At 41.1% G+C, this 17,421-nt stretch overlaps 1 protein-coding gene across 7 annotated transcripts in view; it reads right to left on the bottom strand.

The window, feature by feature from the left end:
- Positions 1-17,421, bottom strand: part of SIPA1L1 (signal induced proliferation associated 1 like 1) — a 375,846-nt gene that overhangs the window by 116,482 nt on the left and 241,943 nt on the right. For all 7 annotated transcript variants that reach the window (XM_036842740.1, XM_036842743.1, XM_036842742.1 and 4 more), the window contains one exon: positions 1,893-2,023. In XM_036842740.1, coding sequence (XP_036698635.1) covers positions 1,893-2,023 — 131 coding nt within the window. The remainder of the gene's footprint in view (positions 1-1,892; positions 2,024-17,421) is intronic.

Below are 17,421 nucleotides of genomic sequence, written 5' to 3'. Positions count from 1 at the left end.
GATGATGGTGGCTTGGCCCAGGCAGAGGCAGTGGGATTGGAGAAGCGGTAGAATTCTGGATACATTTTGAAGACAAAGTCAACCAGTTTTGTGGACAGACCAGATGTGGGGAGCAGGAGGGAGGAGAAGAGAGGAGTCAAAAGTGACCTCAAGGTCTCTGGCTTGAACAATTGTAACAACAGGGTTGTCACTGGTTAAACATTAATTTGAACATGAAAACAGGTGGTAATGGTTTTTTGAACCATGAACAACATTTGACTTGGATGTTTCAATCAAAGGGTAAGGAAGTGGCCCCATGGACCGTCGAATGGGTTGGCAGGAAAAGGACTGAACTATGGGACTAGAGAATCCTTAAGTGTGGTTTAATTGTAACTGCAGGTGGGAGGTGCAGGTGGAGCATTTGAGGCTGAGGCAGGGAGAAGCAGAGGGACCACATTCACTTAGGATAGGAGTTGACCTGGAGAGAGAGGGGCTGTGACCAGCCGTGGCGTGCCTGCAAGGCAAGCTGGAAGGGACGATCGTGGACACCAGAGACAGGATCTGAGAACGAAAGTACCAATTTAGAAAGCTTCACCGTCTGGCATGAAGAATGATAGGATAGTGGCAAGAAGAGAAATTGAAATGGATAAAAAACAGAGAAAAGGAAAAGTATGATGCGGACTTAAATCAGAGTGGCCTTGGGGAGGGGGAAAGGTAAGGACAGGAAAGACAGAAACAGGTGGGAGGAGGTAAGTGTGGCTCTCAGAAATCCGGTGGGGTCTGAGGAGCAACTACCTACACCCAGCTTCAAAAACACAGTGTTCTCTGTGCTTTTCACGTTCAACAAAAGTACTGACCCTGCTTAACGATCAGCTTTGGCATGGAGAAAAAGGACCCTACAGCATGTGAGTTCTTCGTTTCTCTCGGGCCACTCGACACAACACATTAGGTACTAAAGCTGTGCCTTTAAAAATCCTATTTTTAATTTCCCCAGAGTTCAAGCTGAGGAACAATTACTAAGTGAAGCCAACCCCTGCAACCTGCCTTGTATTCAATGGGGGAAATGAAGCCAAATGCCCTATTTAAACTAGTTTCAAAACCATTATTTTCCAGATACCTCAAGGGAGCATTAGGCATTAATGCATAACAACAATCCTAAAGTGATCTGGTTCAAAGAGAAAATAAATTGACAGCTGGCACAACTAACATATGTTTAGAAAGAAAACAAAGGAAAAAAACCTCATAGTCCCAAACTGGTTCACGAGTTTTTTTTTTTTAAATGCTTTGTTGGCTATTTTATGTTTCCTTTTCTTTTTTTGACCTGAATTTCATTTTAAAATAAAAACTCACATATTATGTGTCCTTAGATCCCTAAAGAGCTCCAAGAACCTGTCTTACCCACAATTAGACAGCCTCTGATTCAAACAGTCTGCATTTTAGGCCTCCGAGAATAGGTCCAAGATGGCAAAGTGAAAACGCAAGAAGAAAAGAGTTTTCTTGGGTCAAGAAATGTCCTAAGCAATAGTTTGGAAAAGTGAGTTAAGTCTTGGCTGACCCTCTCTGCCTCCTCAAGCTGGCTCGGTACCTGCCGGCTGCCCAAGCAGGATATGTAATATCCAGTTTGGGATTCTGAGCACTCCAATTTCCTTGGGTCACACTTAATGGACATATCTTTCTGTGAATCAAAACTCCCATTCATTTATTGCATCTATCCAGGGCTAGATGGGAAGAAAGGGTCCAGATCTAACCATTATGTCCAGCCCTATCACCACCGGAATGAATGAAAGGGGTCTTTGTTTATTCTAAAGACATTTGTAACCATGAGCTATTAAATTTAATTGCTTTGCTACTGCTACTACTCTATTTTTTCCTCAATTAAATTAAGCCTCAAGTCTTTCTCATGTGCGACTTACCTCACTAGTTCTAAAAATTATTCGGTAGTTGTATGGAGATCCATTTTCTTTCATTTCTTCTGGTTTTTCCCTTCGAATGCTCACAGCCACCGCACCGAGATTCTCATCTGCCCCAAAATAGTTCCAGTGTTCTTAGGTACAATGAGACAAAACAAAATTAGAATATTTACAGAACGCTTAAAAATGTTTTATGCTGTTTGCTATTTAGATCACTCAGAAATTACTCTATACCAAGAAAATGTAAATGCATTTAACAAAATTAATATTCTTCAATGAGTTATAAAAGTAAAGACTTAGCTATGCAGGTTTAGTCTCAGAGGAGGTAAGACAACAGAGGTGGCCTGTTCAGGTTCTTACTACTCGGCAACTTACTGCTCTGCTATTTTTTTAAAAAGAAATTTGTGGTTTCTCCTTATAAACAGGCTATATTGTGTCAGGGCTTCTTAGCTTTCATAAAAACAACAACAACAACAACAACAAACTCCCCCCAAACCTATTGAGAACAAAGTTTGCGTATGGAGGGATTTCCTGCAGATTAAAAAAGATTCCCTGGACTGGAGAGAGGAGAGAGGTCCGTGAGTTACTCGGCAGCTTTCCTTCCACGGTGCCCTAGTAAGATGGAGTCTTAGCTCAGAGGTAAGAGCTTCCAAGTGCCCCTGGGAGGCAGAAGCCCAGACCCAGGGCTCTGGGCCGCACCAATGGTTCCCACATAGTAAGCACAAAAGGCATCCCACAGAGCCACTGAACCTGGAGGGAAGGGAGGGCTGGGATAACGGGTCTCTCCTAGGCAACCAGTGTGGCCCTATGACTAATGGCGACTCAGGGGCCTCTCTCCTCAATGTCTGGCATTGCTCCGGACTCCAAACCTTAGCACAACCTTGGGGTTTGGGGGTAAGTGTCCAAATGACTGGTGTTGACTTTACCTTCCTCCTGACAAGAAGGAAGGTCGCGATCAAAATTAAATTAATTTACAGAAAATGTAAAAAGTGATATTTACTGTACACCTAAGTATCTACTTCTTAAAAAAAATTACAATCGTTGATACAGACATGATACGTTTACAGATGAGAAAGCGAATAAAACAAATATATGAAAAGCTAGAACAGATAATTTACTTTTCGAACCTCCAAAACACTTACTTTATATTGTCCTATTTCATTTACGTGTGACATGGTTAAATGACTGAGTTGTGACATGGTAGGCTATTCTCATACAAAATGCATCAATATTTGAAAATACATGTTATTCTCATACAAAACATGTATTTGAAAATCCATGAGAATAATAAGAAACAACAGCATAAAATATCTAATCACGTAATTTTAAAATTTAGGTAATACGTATGAAAATGCTTTGGAAGTACTAAAGAACAATTATAAAAGATGTACTCATTAATATCACGGGCTCTATAAGAATATTATCAGGGCTTCCCTGGTGGCGCAGTGGTTGAGAATCTGCCTGCCAATGCAGGGGACACGGGTTCAAGCCCTGGTCTGGGAAGATCCCACATGCCGCGGAGCAACTAAGCCCGTGAGCCACAACTACTGAGCCTGCGCGTCTGGAGCCTGTGCTCCGCAACAAGAGAGGCCACGATAGTGAGAGGCCCGCGCACCGCGATGAAGAGTGGCCCCTGCTCGCCGCAACTAGAGAAAGCCCTCGCACAGAAACGAAGACCCAACACAGCCAATAAATAAATAAATTAATTAAAAAAAAAATAGAATATTATCATAATCCATGGAAATTCAAAATAAGGGAAACAATGGGAATACAGGCAACAAACATCTCATATATGGACAGCTGAGAAACAACCCAATAAACATCACAAAATTCATGTACAAACACTTATGTACACCCTCAAAGCACAGCACGTGAGAATCACACTCAGAGGTTATTTACTCTTACTTTGCACATAATTTTAATAAGCGTGGTTGTCTGATCTTCAAGCCCACAGCTTGATTTCAGAGGTGTGTTAATTCCAGATGTTGACAAAGTCCAGGGTGTAGGGCTGATAGAGACTTGCATGCAGACAGCAATGGGACAGAACAACTTACAACAAGGAAGAAAACAGAAAGGGAGGAGACAGAAATAGTATAAAAAAGCGGACAAGAACTGAAAGAGAAACAAGACAGCAGTCTGGGGCTATTCACTGAAGGAGCAAAGAGCTTAACAAACTTCAATAACTTCAGAGCGTATTTCAACCCAGCAGCAGAGAACACCAGTGAATGTGTCAAAGATGAGCGTCACATTCATTATATCCTGTTCCTTGCACTTCATGGACTTTACTGAAACCTGACTCTCCAGAAACTCCTCAAACATCCCCCACCCCCGCCACAAACCTCAGGAAGGGCAGGTGAGACTGCTATTCTCTGCTGCTGGAGAAATTCACAAAGACGGGGGTCGCTCTCAATTAGTGTCAGTAACCTCAGCTCATCCTCAAGCTGTCCCTGGTCTGCTCTCGCTCTCCTTCTCCAGAGAAGATGTCTCAAATATTCTCTGTTCTTCCTCAAACTCCCCCCATCTTACCTTCTCTCAATCTCAGCAGATAATGCTGTCTACGTCACAAAGAAGATAAAGAGCCATTTCAGAAGCAACTGTCCTCACTTTCCACCATCACACACACTTACCTGGGTCCAGACTTTTGCTTCCTTTCCTTTACAATCTAAAACCCGATCTCCCCCGAAAGTCTGGTCTCCACTCATTCCACCTTCCCAGGGACACTGATGCCTGATCACCCTCCCCGTATCTTCAGCTTCCCCTCTGCCTGCTCATTCCCATCATCATTTAATCAGGCTCAAGTCTCCTTCATCTTTAACCATAACACTTACCCTCAACTCCTTATCCACCTCCAGGTTATCTCCTTTTTCTTTCCTTCCACTGGCAACTTCTTGAAAGAGATGCCTAATTCTTCACTTTAGGATTCCTATCATCTGACACCATTGCACAGTCACCAATGTCAGCCTTAAAGTTCAAACAAATGGAAACTTTTGGTCCTTATCTTGCTCAAATTCGCCACAACAACTCGCCAATGGCACAGTTGGCTATTTCATTTTTTTTTCTAGAAACACTCGTCCTGGCTTCTCAGACACCACCCTCTCCTGATTTTCCTTCCACCACTCTGGCTCTTCTTACTCAGTTTCCCTTCCTCTTCCCATCTGGAATCTTCCATCCACTCTCAGAACTTCCACTGCCATCTCAATGCTGATGACTCTCAAGAGTCCACCTGCCCACTCCAGACGTCTGTGAGCCCTGGATTTTTACGTGTACCTCACGGAACTCACTGTTTGTTTGTCCCATGGCATCTGTAAAAGTGAACCCATCACCTTCCATACAAACCTATACAGCTCTCCCTGCAACCCCAATTTCAGCGACTGCTACCACATTCCTCTAGTTGCTCATGCCAGACCCAATGTCATGCCTTGTGAATTCTAGTTCCTAAATAGCTCTCAAATCCACCTACTTTCCCTCCGTCTCACTGCCACTGATTTACCCTCATCATCATTTGCCTGGATGTTTGTGAGTCTTCTGACTGGTTGGCTTTTCCTGATTGGCTTCTAAGATGCAAACCTGACCATCACTATTAAGTTTAAAACCCTCCTCATGGCTTCCCAAAGGCTCTCACAGCCTGTCACCAGCCTATCACTCCGGTTTCAACTTGGACAATTCCATCATCCTTCTGAACTCTGAGAACCAACCATACTGAACTTCTCAACTCACTATGCCCCTTCTCACCTGAGACACCCTACCTAGAACATTCTTCCCCAACTCTTTATTTGACTAAGTCCTCTCACCCTTCAGGTCGCATCTGAAATATTATTTAGACATCCTCTCAAAGAGTGATTGAACACTGGAGCAAAATGAAAGTGTGTACTTTGTATAGTAACAATAATACTTTAAGAATTCATAAAAATACAAATTAGGGAAACCAAATATTTAATATATTTCAACTATAAAAATTTAGAAATGTTACAACAGAAAAATATAAATATTAAACACAATCATTTGAGTATAAATTGGCAGATAAAATAATAGTGTTATTTTAAAAAGAAACTAAATCCTACATAAAAATGAAGAATATTGATTTAAAAATGAAAAAAAAATTAAAGATCATTTAAACTTTTTTGTGTGTGTCATCCTCAACACCTGGCTATATTTTTGTGCAATTTTTCCCAGCTACTGAAGAAGTACATTTCTGAGTTGGGGGAATGCTGATGAGATCATTATAAACTAACTTCTAACACCTTCTTCAGACTCTATGTTCAAACAAACCCATCTCTGGTTTGATAACTCCAGGAAGATCTTTTAAAAACTTATTTGTGTGTTTGTGCAGAAACATCAATCTTTTTTTTACTGAAAAAGAGCTCTAGCTATTATTTCCAAGAAGGTATTTCCATTTGATCTTTTTTTTTTTTAATAAATTTATTTATTTATTTATTTATTTATTTTTGGCTATGTTGGGTCTTCGTTTCTGTGCGAGGGCTTCCTCTAGTTGTGGCAAGTGGGGGCCACTCTTCATCGCGGTGCGCGTGCCTCCCACTATCGCGGCCTCTCTTGTTGCGGAGCACAGGCTCCAGACGCGCAGGCTCAGTAGTTGTGGCTCACGGGCCCAGTTGCTCCGCGGCATGTGGGATCTTCCCAGACCAGGGCTCGAACCCGTGTCCCCTGCATTGGCAGGCGGATTCTCAACCACTGCACCACCAGGGAAGCCCTCCATTTGATCTTTATTTCAGTTTCATCAGTAGAGATGAAGATTCTGGTCTGGCTTCCTGTGTTAAATTCACTAACATCATGTTCAGACTCTACTTGTTCAAAAAGTCTTTCAACTTGAGTAAGAATTATTCTTGCAATAAAAGCCTTGCTTTTTGGTCCACCATCCATTTTTCTGCTCCTGAGGATTACAGAAGTATAGACAAAAGTCCTTTCTACATGAACACAACCTTTTCACTTCAAAATCCGAATGCAATGTATAATTCGCCAATAGAGGAGTCTGGTTCAGCAAATTACCTTAAATTGAATTTTTGAGTCTTTAAACTTTGATCTCAAGACAAATGACTTTTTTTTTTTTTTTTTTAACTTAAAACCCAGCCTTTCAGGGATATCCTGTGTCCTGTCCTTCTGGCCACTCTTGCCGCTGCCTGTCCTTCAAGTTCACTGGACTGCGGTACTCTCCTCTTGGGACCACAGCCTTGGGGCAGCACTTCTGCACTTGTTCCCTGCTGCAGCATGTTTTATCTCTTCCTACCAGCCATGTACCTCCACCTTTTGCTGGCGGTGCTATCCATCAACTGCAGAGAGCTCTTCCAGCCATACCTACAATCAGCTTTGTCTTTTTGGGGGTGGCGGGACAGAAGGGAGAGAAGGGGTACAAGGACAGGGGAGATGCAGATGATAAGTGTTAAAGAAAGGCCAGGAAGCCTTTGATGATGAAAGTCAGAGGAAGGAAAGGGAAAGGAAAGAGGAGTTGGAGACTCAAGCAGGGTGGTTAAATCTGCTGATGGATGAACTGAAATACAGGGATTACACCACCAAAAATAAAGATATTTTTGTGCCAGCCTACTGGAATGCCAAAAACCAGTATTGCAATCACTCCATTAGAATGATATAATGCAGCAAAGTGAGGAACTTTGCCAAGCACTCTAATACTCAACATCAACCATGAAAATACAGGCTTTGCCTTCTTTTTCACAGATGTGGCAAATATGATTTAGAGAGAATAAGTCACTTCCCAGCCACAACTAGTAAACAGCAACACCAGAACTCAAACATATTATTTTAAGTACCAATTCCAAAGCTCATTTTCTTAGCCATTGCGTCTAACATTATCTTCCCAAACGTTTCTAAAACTGTATTGTGAATAAAAAATAGGTAATAAAATGTGATGCCTGAAGGGATTAACTAGCCAGATGACACATAAAGCTTTACTCCTTGATGTGCTATATTGCCAAGGCGTCACTGTGGGGTTTTTTTGTCTGTTTGTTTTTTAATAAATTTATTTATTTATCTTGGCTGCGTTGGGTCTTCGTTGCTGCATGCAGGCTTTCTCTAGTTGCGGCGAGCGGGGGCTACTCTTTGTTGAGGTGCACAGGCTTCTCATTGCGGTGGCTTCTCTTGTTGTGGAGCACGGGCTCTAGGCACATGGGCTTCAGTAGTTGTGGCTCGTGGGCTCTAGAGTGCAGGCTCAGTAGTTGTGGCGCACGGGCTTAGCTGTTCCACAGCAATGTGGGATCTTCCCGGCCCAGGGCTCGAACCTGTGTCCCCTGCATTGGCAGGTGGATTCTTAACCACTGCGCCACCAGGGAAGCCCCTGTCACTGGGTTTAAAGGGAGCAATATTCATGTTTTATCCTTATATGGCTGATTCGCTGCTGCCTTCATTTCTCATCTTTAGCATCTAAACAAATTTTCAGCCTAAGTCTTCTTATTAGTTCTAGTTCTTGAGTTTTAACAAGGATGGTACAAAGAGCACCAATGCCTAGCTCTGCTATCACTAGAACATTCCACACAAATAGCCATATTTCTGGCTGACACAGTCACAATAATAAATAATAAATTTAAATGAATGAATGAATGAATGAATGGCTCTTTCCGAGAAGAGCACTACTCTGTCTCTGGTCCCCAAAGGGCTCATCCTAATTATAAGGGTGGAGGTTGCACGAGAACTAAATAGCCTAGGACTTTGCATCATAATCAAAAGCAGGTCAGAGTAATGGATGGGGACACTTACACAGGACTGGCCACAGGCCACAATTCTGTCCCAAAGCACTCCACTAAGCTTATAATTATGGTTGCATAAGGGTAATTGCCCACATTTACAAAGTGCACAGTACTCTGAAGTTCCAATTCTTCTTTCCATAGGTAACTCTTAAAAGGTAAGGTGGTCTATTTGCCAAAATTACATGAAGTTGTTAGGCTTAAAAGTCTCACGTGACTAAGCAGCCCCCAGTAGCCCCCTAGCTTGCCAATAAAAGGTAGACTAAGACTGACATTAATAAATTGCATACCAATGGTTAAAGAAAAAAAGTACAAAGAAAGCTCTAATTGAAACAAAGGGAAAAAAAGCATCAGCGTCAAAATGGGAGATTTTTAATTGGCCATTATCTATGACAAATAGCCAATAATTATATTTTTAAAAATTCAATCTCATTAGTGATCGAAGAAATGAAAATGTGTTGGACCTATAATAAATGGTCTAAAATAAAAACTGCAAATATTCAAAGTAGTCAAGAAAATGTTAAACACTATTACAGTCTTAAAATATCGGTGGGACCTTCCTGGTCTAAGCTTTCTTAAGAAAAATTTGGCAATAAAATTCAAGGTTCCTATAAAGTTCACACCAGGGCTCTACCTTATGTAAATAATTGGACATGTGGGGAAAAAAAGTTACATAACAAGATCATTTATGTAAGGTCAAGGTTTTTAAACTTGTCTATGCATAGCAATTACGGGGTCCATGAACTTGAATGAAAAAAATTATACCTTTATTTTCACTAACTTCTAAATGAAACGTAGCATTTCTGTTAGTTGTAAATGAGCCAACCAACTACAGTAATATTAGCTGTACATGTGACTTTGATACCAACAGAAATCATAGACATTTTCATATCACATTACAGCTGTTGCAGACATATCAAAATATCAATTATGCTCATCACAACTTTGAAATTATGGTAGTTATCAGATCTGAGGCTAGATCTTTTGTTAATGCAATAAGAAGCATCTATATAGTACGTCACAAAATTTTTAACACTCTTGCAATTGTATTTTAATATGCTTGGTTTGCTTTGTACGTCTATTTTACGCACTTAAAAACATTATTCTAAGGAGAGTCCATAGATTTCACCAAACTGCCAAAGGGGTCAATGGGGGAAAAACAAACAAACAATCAAAAGACACTTAGGAAGATCTAATGTAAGAATGATTTATAATAAGAAACTGGAACGCCTGAATATAGAACAGCTGGAAAACTTTAAATAAATGATGGCATAGCCAATTATGGAACCAGGAAAAAAATACATAAAACTATATTTAATGATCCTTATTTTACTTAAAAAAATGAATATGTATTAAAAAAAAGATGAGAAGTAAAATCAGTAGTAATCACATGATTAATTTGCTATAGTTGCTTATTTTTCTGTAATGAATATATGTGACTTTTACAATAGGAAGATTTTTAAAAGTATAAAAAGTGTATTTGGTTTGCAAATGGCCGAAGAGTGTAAAGCATAGTTTACAAGGTTGCATATTAATGTAACTCTTTAAGTTTAATGTTAGTTACAAATGCCAGCTCAGAAAAATAAAAGTATTTAACCTCCAAATGAAAGAAATTATAATGAAACACCTGTCTCTAACTCAAATGTCTTTATATTTTAAAAAAACTTTTGTATCTCCTTACTAGGGATATTGCAGCAAGATGTCTGTGTAAAATGCTTCTGAAGGATTTGAAAGGAAGTCCCCTCAGAAACAGTCAGAAATTCAGTCAAGGCCGAAGTCACTGCCGCTCATGAGGGTGAAGCCCATGCAATGTGTCTCAAAAACTCAGCACAGCCCACACACTTGTGTCGATATGAGTTGCTGAGGTTGCTTCTGCTGATGCTTCTACATCACTGAATGCTTCTACTTGACTCGAACGCAGTTAGGGAGGTCTCTCCTCTTGCTGCCCTGAAGTTCAGATGCATGACCTCCCCATACACAGCAGGGAGCTCCAAGAGAAGATAAGCAAAGGAAGTGGTACAATAAAGCAAGTATGTTTTGAGCACCTAATTTTGGTGGCTCACTGGTGTCTGAAGTTAATAATGAGGTGTGAATTTGAAAAATAGGTGGCAGGATTTATTATATGTTAACTTGTACTGAAATAACAGATCTAAAGGGCCCTTATGTCCTCGAAACTGCAAAACAAAGAGCATAGAAATTCTTTGGGTATAGGAATTAGTAAGCATGGCATTCGCCTTGATGCATGTTGACACACAAAGCTGAGGAAGCATTCCCATTTTCATGTGGATGGTTCATATGTCAGCTGCTGTTATTGACTGTACCTGAAGGTTTTTGTTTTTTACGTTTTATCTTGACTGCTTTTGGACTTACAGAGATGTTGCAAATATAGTACAAAGAGTTTCAGTACATATATCCTTAACCCAGTCTTCCCCAATGTTAACATCTTATGTAACTACATATAGTACAGTCGTCATTAATCAGAATCAGTAAATTAACATTTACTAAAGATCTTACTCAAATTTCACTAGTTTTTCCACTATGTCCTTTTTTGTTCTGAAATCTCATTCATTATCCCATGTTGTACTTAATTGTTATTATTTCTCCTTAGTCCCCTGCAGTCTGTTACAGTTCCTCAGTCCGTAACAGTCTCTCATGACCGTGACACCTTTGAACAGTATTTATCACTCAATTTGGGTTTGTCCGGTAGTTTCACATGATTGGACTAAGGTTATGCATTTTGCGCAAGAGAACCACAGAAATGATGTAACCTCAGTGCATCATTTCATGGAGTTCATGATAGAGACCTGATTCATTCCATTAAGGTGGCACGTGACAGGTTTCTTCACTGAAAAGTTACTATTTTTCTCCTCGTGGTTTACAAATATCTTTGGGGAGATAGTTTGAGATTATGTAAATCCTGCTTCTTCTCCTGTTTCTCCTCAAACTGTCATCCACTGACTTTAGCATCCATCATTTGTGTCTAAGAGGGTTTACAATAGTAAAAATCAGTCTCCATAATTGTGTTTTGGGTCTATGGGGATCGACTGGTGGTCTTGGTTAATTTCCACAAAACCACCATGACCACACACAGACTTATCTGTGGTCTCATTTCCTGAAAAGAGAGGAAAAGGAACTGTAACATATTATCTGGTGTCCAGAGTATAACACAAGGTCATGTACACAGTGGGCCCTCCCTGCCGCTACCTGATGCTATAAATATAAGATACACTGGCTCCTCAACTCAATAAATTTTATACTTTGCATCAGGACCAAACATTCATTCAGTTGTGAAACGTTTGCTGAGTCTGCCTAATCTGTGGTCCTTGCCTTCAAGGAGTGCTTAGACTGGTTATGAACTAGGGCGCCATAGAAAGCCCTGGGCAGAAACCAGGGCATAGGGTGACTTGGAACAGTGGTGGGAAAGCACTTGCACCTTTGGGAAGGAGCAGGTTACTCAGAATCCCAGGAGACACAGGGAGAACAACCCATTCTGATGCATGGGCGGGAGGAAAGGCAGGAGGGAGCACAATAAAGCCCTCCCAACTCCGGCACCCACGTGGGTTTCTATCTGCACCGGGTTCACTACCCTCTCACTCTACACACTCCCCCCTGTTAGGGGGTCTCACTACTTTTCCAGTGCTAGCCCTCACTTCCCCCATGTAATGTGAGGCCAGCTAGGGAAAGAGACCCACAGCGCTGCAGAGGAAGCCTGCCACCTACACCAATCCTCCTTGGCCTTTGTTCATAAATGTGGCAAAGATTACTGGACAACTAAGGAAAACCAACAGCATGAAAGACAAACAGAAAATACAACTCAGAAGGTACAGATCCCTTAAGGGAAAGAAATTAGAAAAAAAATTATTTGCTTTTGTTCTTCCTCTGAGCACTGTAGCTGGCACGGAGTAGATGCTTAACAAACATTATGTCATGAACAAATAAATAAATGTATGAATGTGCAGTTGTTAATTTTTAAAACTACTTAAAAAATATGAAGGGCACTCATTAATAGTAAATTGGATAATAAGTTTTTGAGTAAGAAAAGATTTAGAAACGTATAAAAACTGCTATATATAATTAGGTAAACAACAAGTACCTACTGTAGAGCATGGGGAACTATACTCAATATCTTGTAATAACCTATAATAGAAAAGAATCTGAAAAAGTATCAATCTTTCTTTTTTTTTTTTTTTTTAAATTTTATTTATTTATTTATTTATTTATTTATGGCTGTGTTGGGTCTTCATTTCTGTGTGAGGGCTTTCTCTAGTTGCGGCAAGTGGGGGCCACTCTTCATCGCGGTGCGCGGGCCTCTCACTATCGTGGCCTCTCCCGTTGCGGAGCACAGGCTCCAGACACGCAGGCTCAGCAATTGTGGCTCACGGGCTTAGTCGCTCCGCGGCATGTGGGATCTTCCCAGACCAGGGCTCGAACCCGTGTTCCCTGCATTGGCAGGCAGATTCTCAACCACTGCGCCACCAGGGAAGCCCTCTTTCTATATGTATGTATAACTGAATCATTTTGCTGTACACCTGAAACTAACAACACAACATTGTAAATTAACTATACTTCAATTTAAAAAAAAAGAAAAAAAGAAAAGATAGAGAAGGTTACAAATCAAACTATTAGAATTAGGAGAGGGATTACTTTCTCCAACTCTGCATTATTAATTTTCACAGTAAGCATGTATATACTTTTGTTTGATTTGTTTACTGTCTGTTTCCCTCCACCAGAATGTAAGCTCATGAAGGTGCTCCGTTTTATTTCTCACTCCAAGTGTCCAAAATCATGCCGAGCATGATGAAGGCACTCATGCACATGTGGCAGCCACAGAGGCACAACACTTCACATCTCCCCTTCCAGAAAGGGCTCACAACCCATTCAGAAGAAATGCAATTAGAAATGCAATTAGCTGAAAGTCTCTGGCTGTAGCATCTGTGGATCTTCTACAGTTTTCCAGCCCAGCCACACTCTTCTTGGGCAGCCCCAGGACTGAGCGTGCCAGGGGTGACAGGGCCTGCTGTTACTGCCCAACAAATGACTTCTCTAATGCTCTTTTTCGTTCCATGGCGTTGGCTGAGACTTTGTCAGATGTGCACAGTGGGCTGGGCTCCCCCTGCCCACTTTTGCTTCTTTTCCCTTTTACTTTCATGGTGTCAGACCTGCATTGTGGACTGAAGGGCTTCCCTGCTAAATTCTGCTTCCTCTGCCCTCTTCTTTCACAGGCGTTACCCCCAGGTCCCTAACAAACCACGCCTATACTGTTTCAACACCTGCTTCTCAGAGGACTTGACCAATAATGTATTTGTTACATGATTAAATCATAAATGCAATCATGTAAAATGTAAACTGCTATGTGATTAGACTGTATTTGGCAAAGACAAGACATCGCATTTTGAGTAAGGCGGACTAGAGATGGAGAGACTAAGACAATGGCCAAGAATTGGGGCAAGAGGTAACGTGGGCTTGAAGTGACAGAACTGGGATTGGGACACAGAGAACAGAAGTTAGCAGCAATTCGAAGGTAGACTCAAGAGGGCTTCCCAACTGATTGGAGGTTGAGAACAATGAAGAGAGGCAACAAAGAGGCTCTGGTGTTTCAAATCCAAGTGACTGATAATAATGGTGGCATTTACAGCACGAGGGCAAGGATGTGAGAGGCTTGTTCAGGGAGAAAAATGAAGTCAAAATTTGTGTCCCAGGGTTTGGGTTGCCAACTAGATAACCAACCAGGTGGAAGCAGGTAATGGAGAGTGAGAAACGTAGCTAAAACTGAAGAGAGAGCCTGGGAACAGAGGTCTTTTATTTGGATATAAATGTATACTAATTACCTTTTCTAAAAAGAATTTTTTGAGGTCATTCATTATAAAGGAAATATGTAAGTTGTGATAATGAAACAGAAATTGGAAAATAAAAGACAAAAGTGGAAACAAATGTGTTATTAATGAAGGTTATACAACTGGAGCATCAAATTTGCTTCTGGGAGTTGAGGTAAAACAGGAGATACCGTAAAAATAAATAAATAAATAAATAAAACAAGCAAACAAATAAAACACACCTGTCATTAGAAAGGCAGGCATTTGGTAGCTACCAGAAAACAATTCCTGGCATCAATTTCTGAAGTAAATTTCTCACGTGGAACTTCCTAAAGGGCTGAAGGATGACCAAATGGCCAATGTCACCATCATCAGTTTTATTGCAAAAGCACATTCTGTTTCTATATGATTGGATCTTTGCAAGATGACTTTGAGTAAAGTCAAGTGTTTGAGCAAATGTGGCCTTCGGCCGGTCTAGCTTGATTTTAAAAACAAAACAGAAAGGAACAGTTGAGGCACATGCCCTTTTAACCAGCTTTCACAAACCTCTGCACGGAGATGGCTCAGGTAACATGAAATCCCAAACGCCTCACAGATCAGAGCTCAGATGATCAGTGATGGGACTCGAGAGATCACGGCCAAGAAAGGAGAGGATGCTTGTTTTCCAAAGAGCAGACATGCAAACCTTCCTACCGAAAGGCCTTCTTGCTACCAGAAACCCTGAACAGGTAAAGACACAGCAGCAAAACACTCCTAGGTGAGTTTCTCAAGAAGTTATTTAGTGCCCCAGATCTCCCTGAAAAGGGTTAAATAACTAGAGAGCTACCTTCGAACAAATTAAATACAGTTGATATGCTCTCAAGAAAAAATAAAAGGCAAGGGCATTAAGACAATAAGTTATTATACATGTATAAAATCTTTCCCTATTAGTTTTGGCAGAAATAAACCGTTCAGTTCAAGAGCACAACATGGTTCAGGAGAGCAGACGTGCTGACGCTGGAGTTTACCACTTCCTTGAAATACAACTGTCCACAAAAAACTAACCATAGAATAGCTATCCTTAAAGAACTCTGAGGGGCTTCCCTGGTGGTGCAGTGGTTGAGAGTCTGCCTGCCAATGCAGGGCACACGGGTTCGAGCCCTGGTCTGGGAAGATCCCACATGCCGCAGAGCAACTAGGCCCGTGAGCCACAACTACTGAGCCTGCGCGTCTGGAGCCTGTGCTCTGCAACAAGAGAGGCCGCGATGATGAGAGGCCCGCGCACCGCGATGAGGAGTGGCCCCCACTTGCTGCAACTAGAGAAAGCCCTCGCACAGAAACGAAGACCCAACAAAGCCATAAATAAATAAATTAATTAATTAAAAAAAAAAGAACTCTGAGTATAAGGCATCCCATAGTACTTTCCTCAAGCTTAATGTTGCTATACTTACAGAAGAATTGAACAAACAAAATAAGCCAGGGCTTTACAAATAAGTTTAGCTGTACGATGTTCTCTGATGTTCTATATGTACCCTACGATAATCCACTAAAACTTACAATAGGTACTTAATGATGCTCATTTAACAAACTGAACTAGCAGAATAGCTCCTGATAACACAACTGGAGAGTATATCAGAGCACTAAAGCTGTCACTTCAAGTACAAGTGAAGTTCAGTGCATATAGTCAAGTCTAAAGAAATGTTAAAGACAGCTGATTAGAAGAGGGTGAGAGGTAAATACAGAAAATTGGACATTGCGAGACCAACTGAAATCCAACTTGTTTGTGTCCTCAAACTGATAATCCTGGAGCCCAGCGGACTGCTGAACCTGACTTGTGTGGGTGTGGGTGTGGGGGTGTGGGTGTGGGTGTGCGAACACTCATGTATGGTAGGGTAGGGTGGGGTGGAGGTGTAGGAGGAGGAAGGTAAACCAGAAAAGAACAATCAAATCTGGTGGTTCAAAGTTATCAGAAGAATAATCAGGTGCAGAGCATTACTGTTTCTTCTTTTCAGGAGTGGTCAAATATTCACAGATGAGTTTCAGACCAGATAATGGCAGCTGCTCCTGGCCACTGGGCAGGGGAAAGAGGCCCTTTCCTATCACAGCATCTTCAATAACTTGACTTTGAGAGTGATACCCTGTCTGGCATCAGATAAGCCTATCAACACTTTTGATCAATGGAGCAACAAACACCACTGCCAAGGCAACCCATGGGCTCCTCTCTTTTCCATTAGGGCATCCTTCTGAATGGGATTCAGCGAGGATGTGCCTCAGATACTTGTATGCTCAGTGCAAAACTGAAAAAGTCCTGTACTGCTACTTTAATCATGGTGACTATCTAAGTAAAAACTAAACACAAAATATATATGTACTCAAAGGGAGATGACCAGATTAATTTTGATGCTATCCTACTGCCTAGTTTGTGCCTAAGAAGGATGTCGTTGTATCACTTGGACTTATCACAATGACAACTTTGCCTTGGGGTCTTATGAGCATTATGTGAGGAGGTCTGCATAAAGCACAAAGTAATAACACAATACATGTTAGCTACATTATTACTGTCATTTAATCCTAGGTGAGTCTCAATAAAAACACCACACACACTGGCAAAACAGCAAAGAGAAGTGGGCAGGAGGAAGGACCAGAAAAAACATTGATGGTGTGTTGCTTCTTTCAATAAATGCAAACAGTGGGATTCCTCTACTGGGCCAGCATCTTTCCAGCAATGGACTGGACTTATGTGACAGAGCCAAATAGCCTCTCAAGTCTAAATTTGCAAAACAATGATGTTCATGAAAACAATGTAGTATTAAAAAGTGATGGCAGCTTCATCAGCCTAATACAATTAAATTTTACGTATAATGTCAACAATATACACTTCAGTAAAGTGAATATTTTCCCCTCAGAGACTTAGCCACAGTGAAGTCAGGAATTCATTAAATGGCAGAATGGAAAATATCTGGTGATAAAGAGGTTGTAGTAACAACCAGGTCAGTAGTGCTACTCCATGTTGCTGGAAGATAAATTATA

This window comes from Balaenoptera musculus, chromosome 2 (genome assembly GCF_009873245.2).
Source record: "Balaenoptera musculus isolate JJ_BM4_2016_0621 chromosome 2, mBalMus1.pri.v3, whole genome shotgun sequence".
Classification (NCBI taxonomy): domain Eukaryota; kingdom Metazoa; phylum Chordata; class Mammalia; order Artiodactyla; family Balaenopteridae; genus Balaenoptera; species Balaenoptera musculus.
The sequence above is the reverse complement of the archived record's forward strand: the minus strand, read 5'-3'. Positions and strand labels throughout refer to the sequence as shown.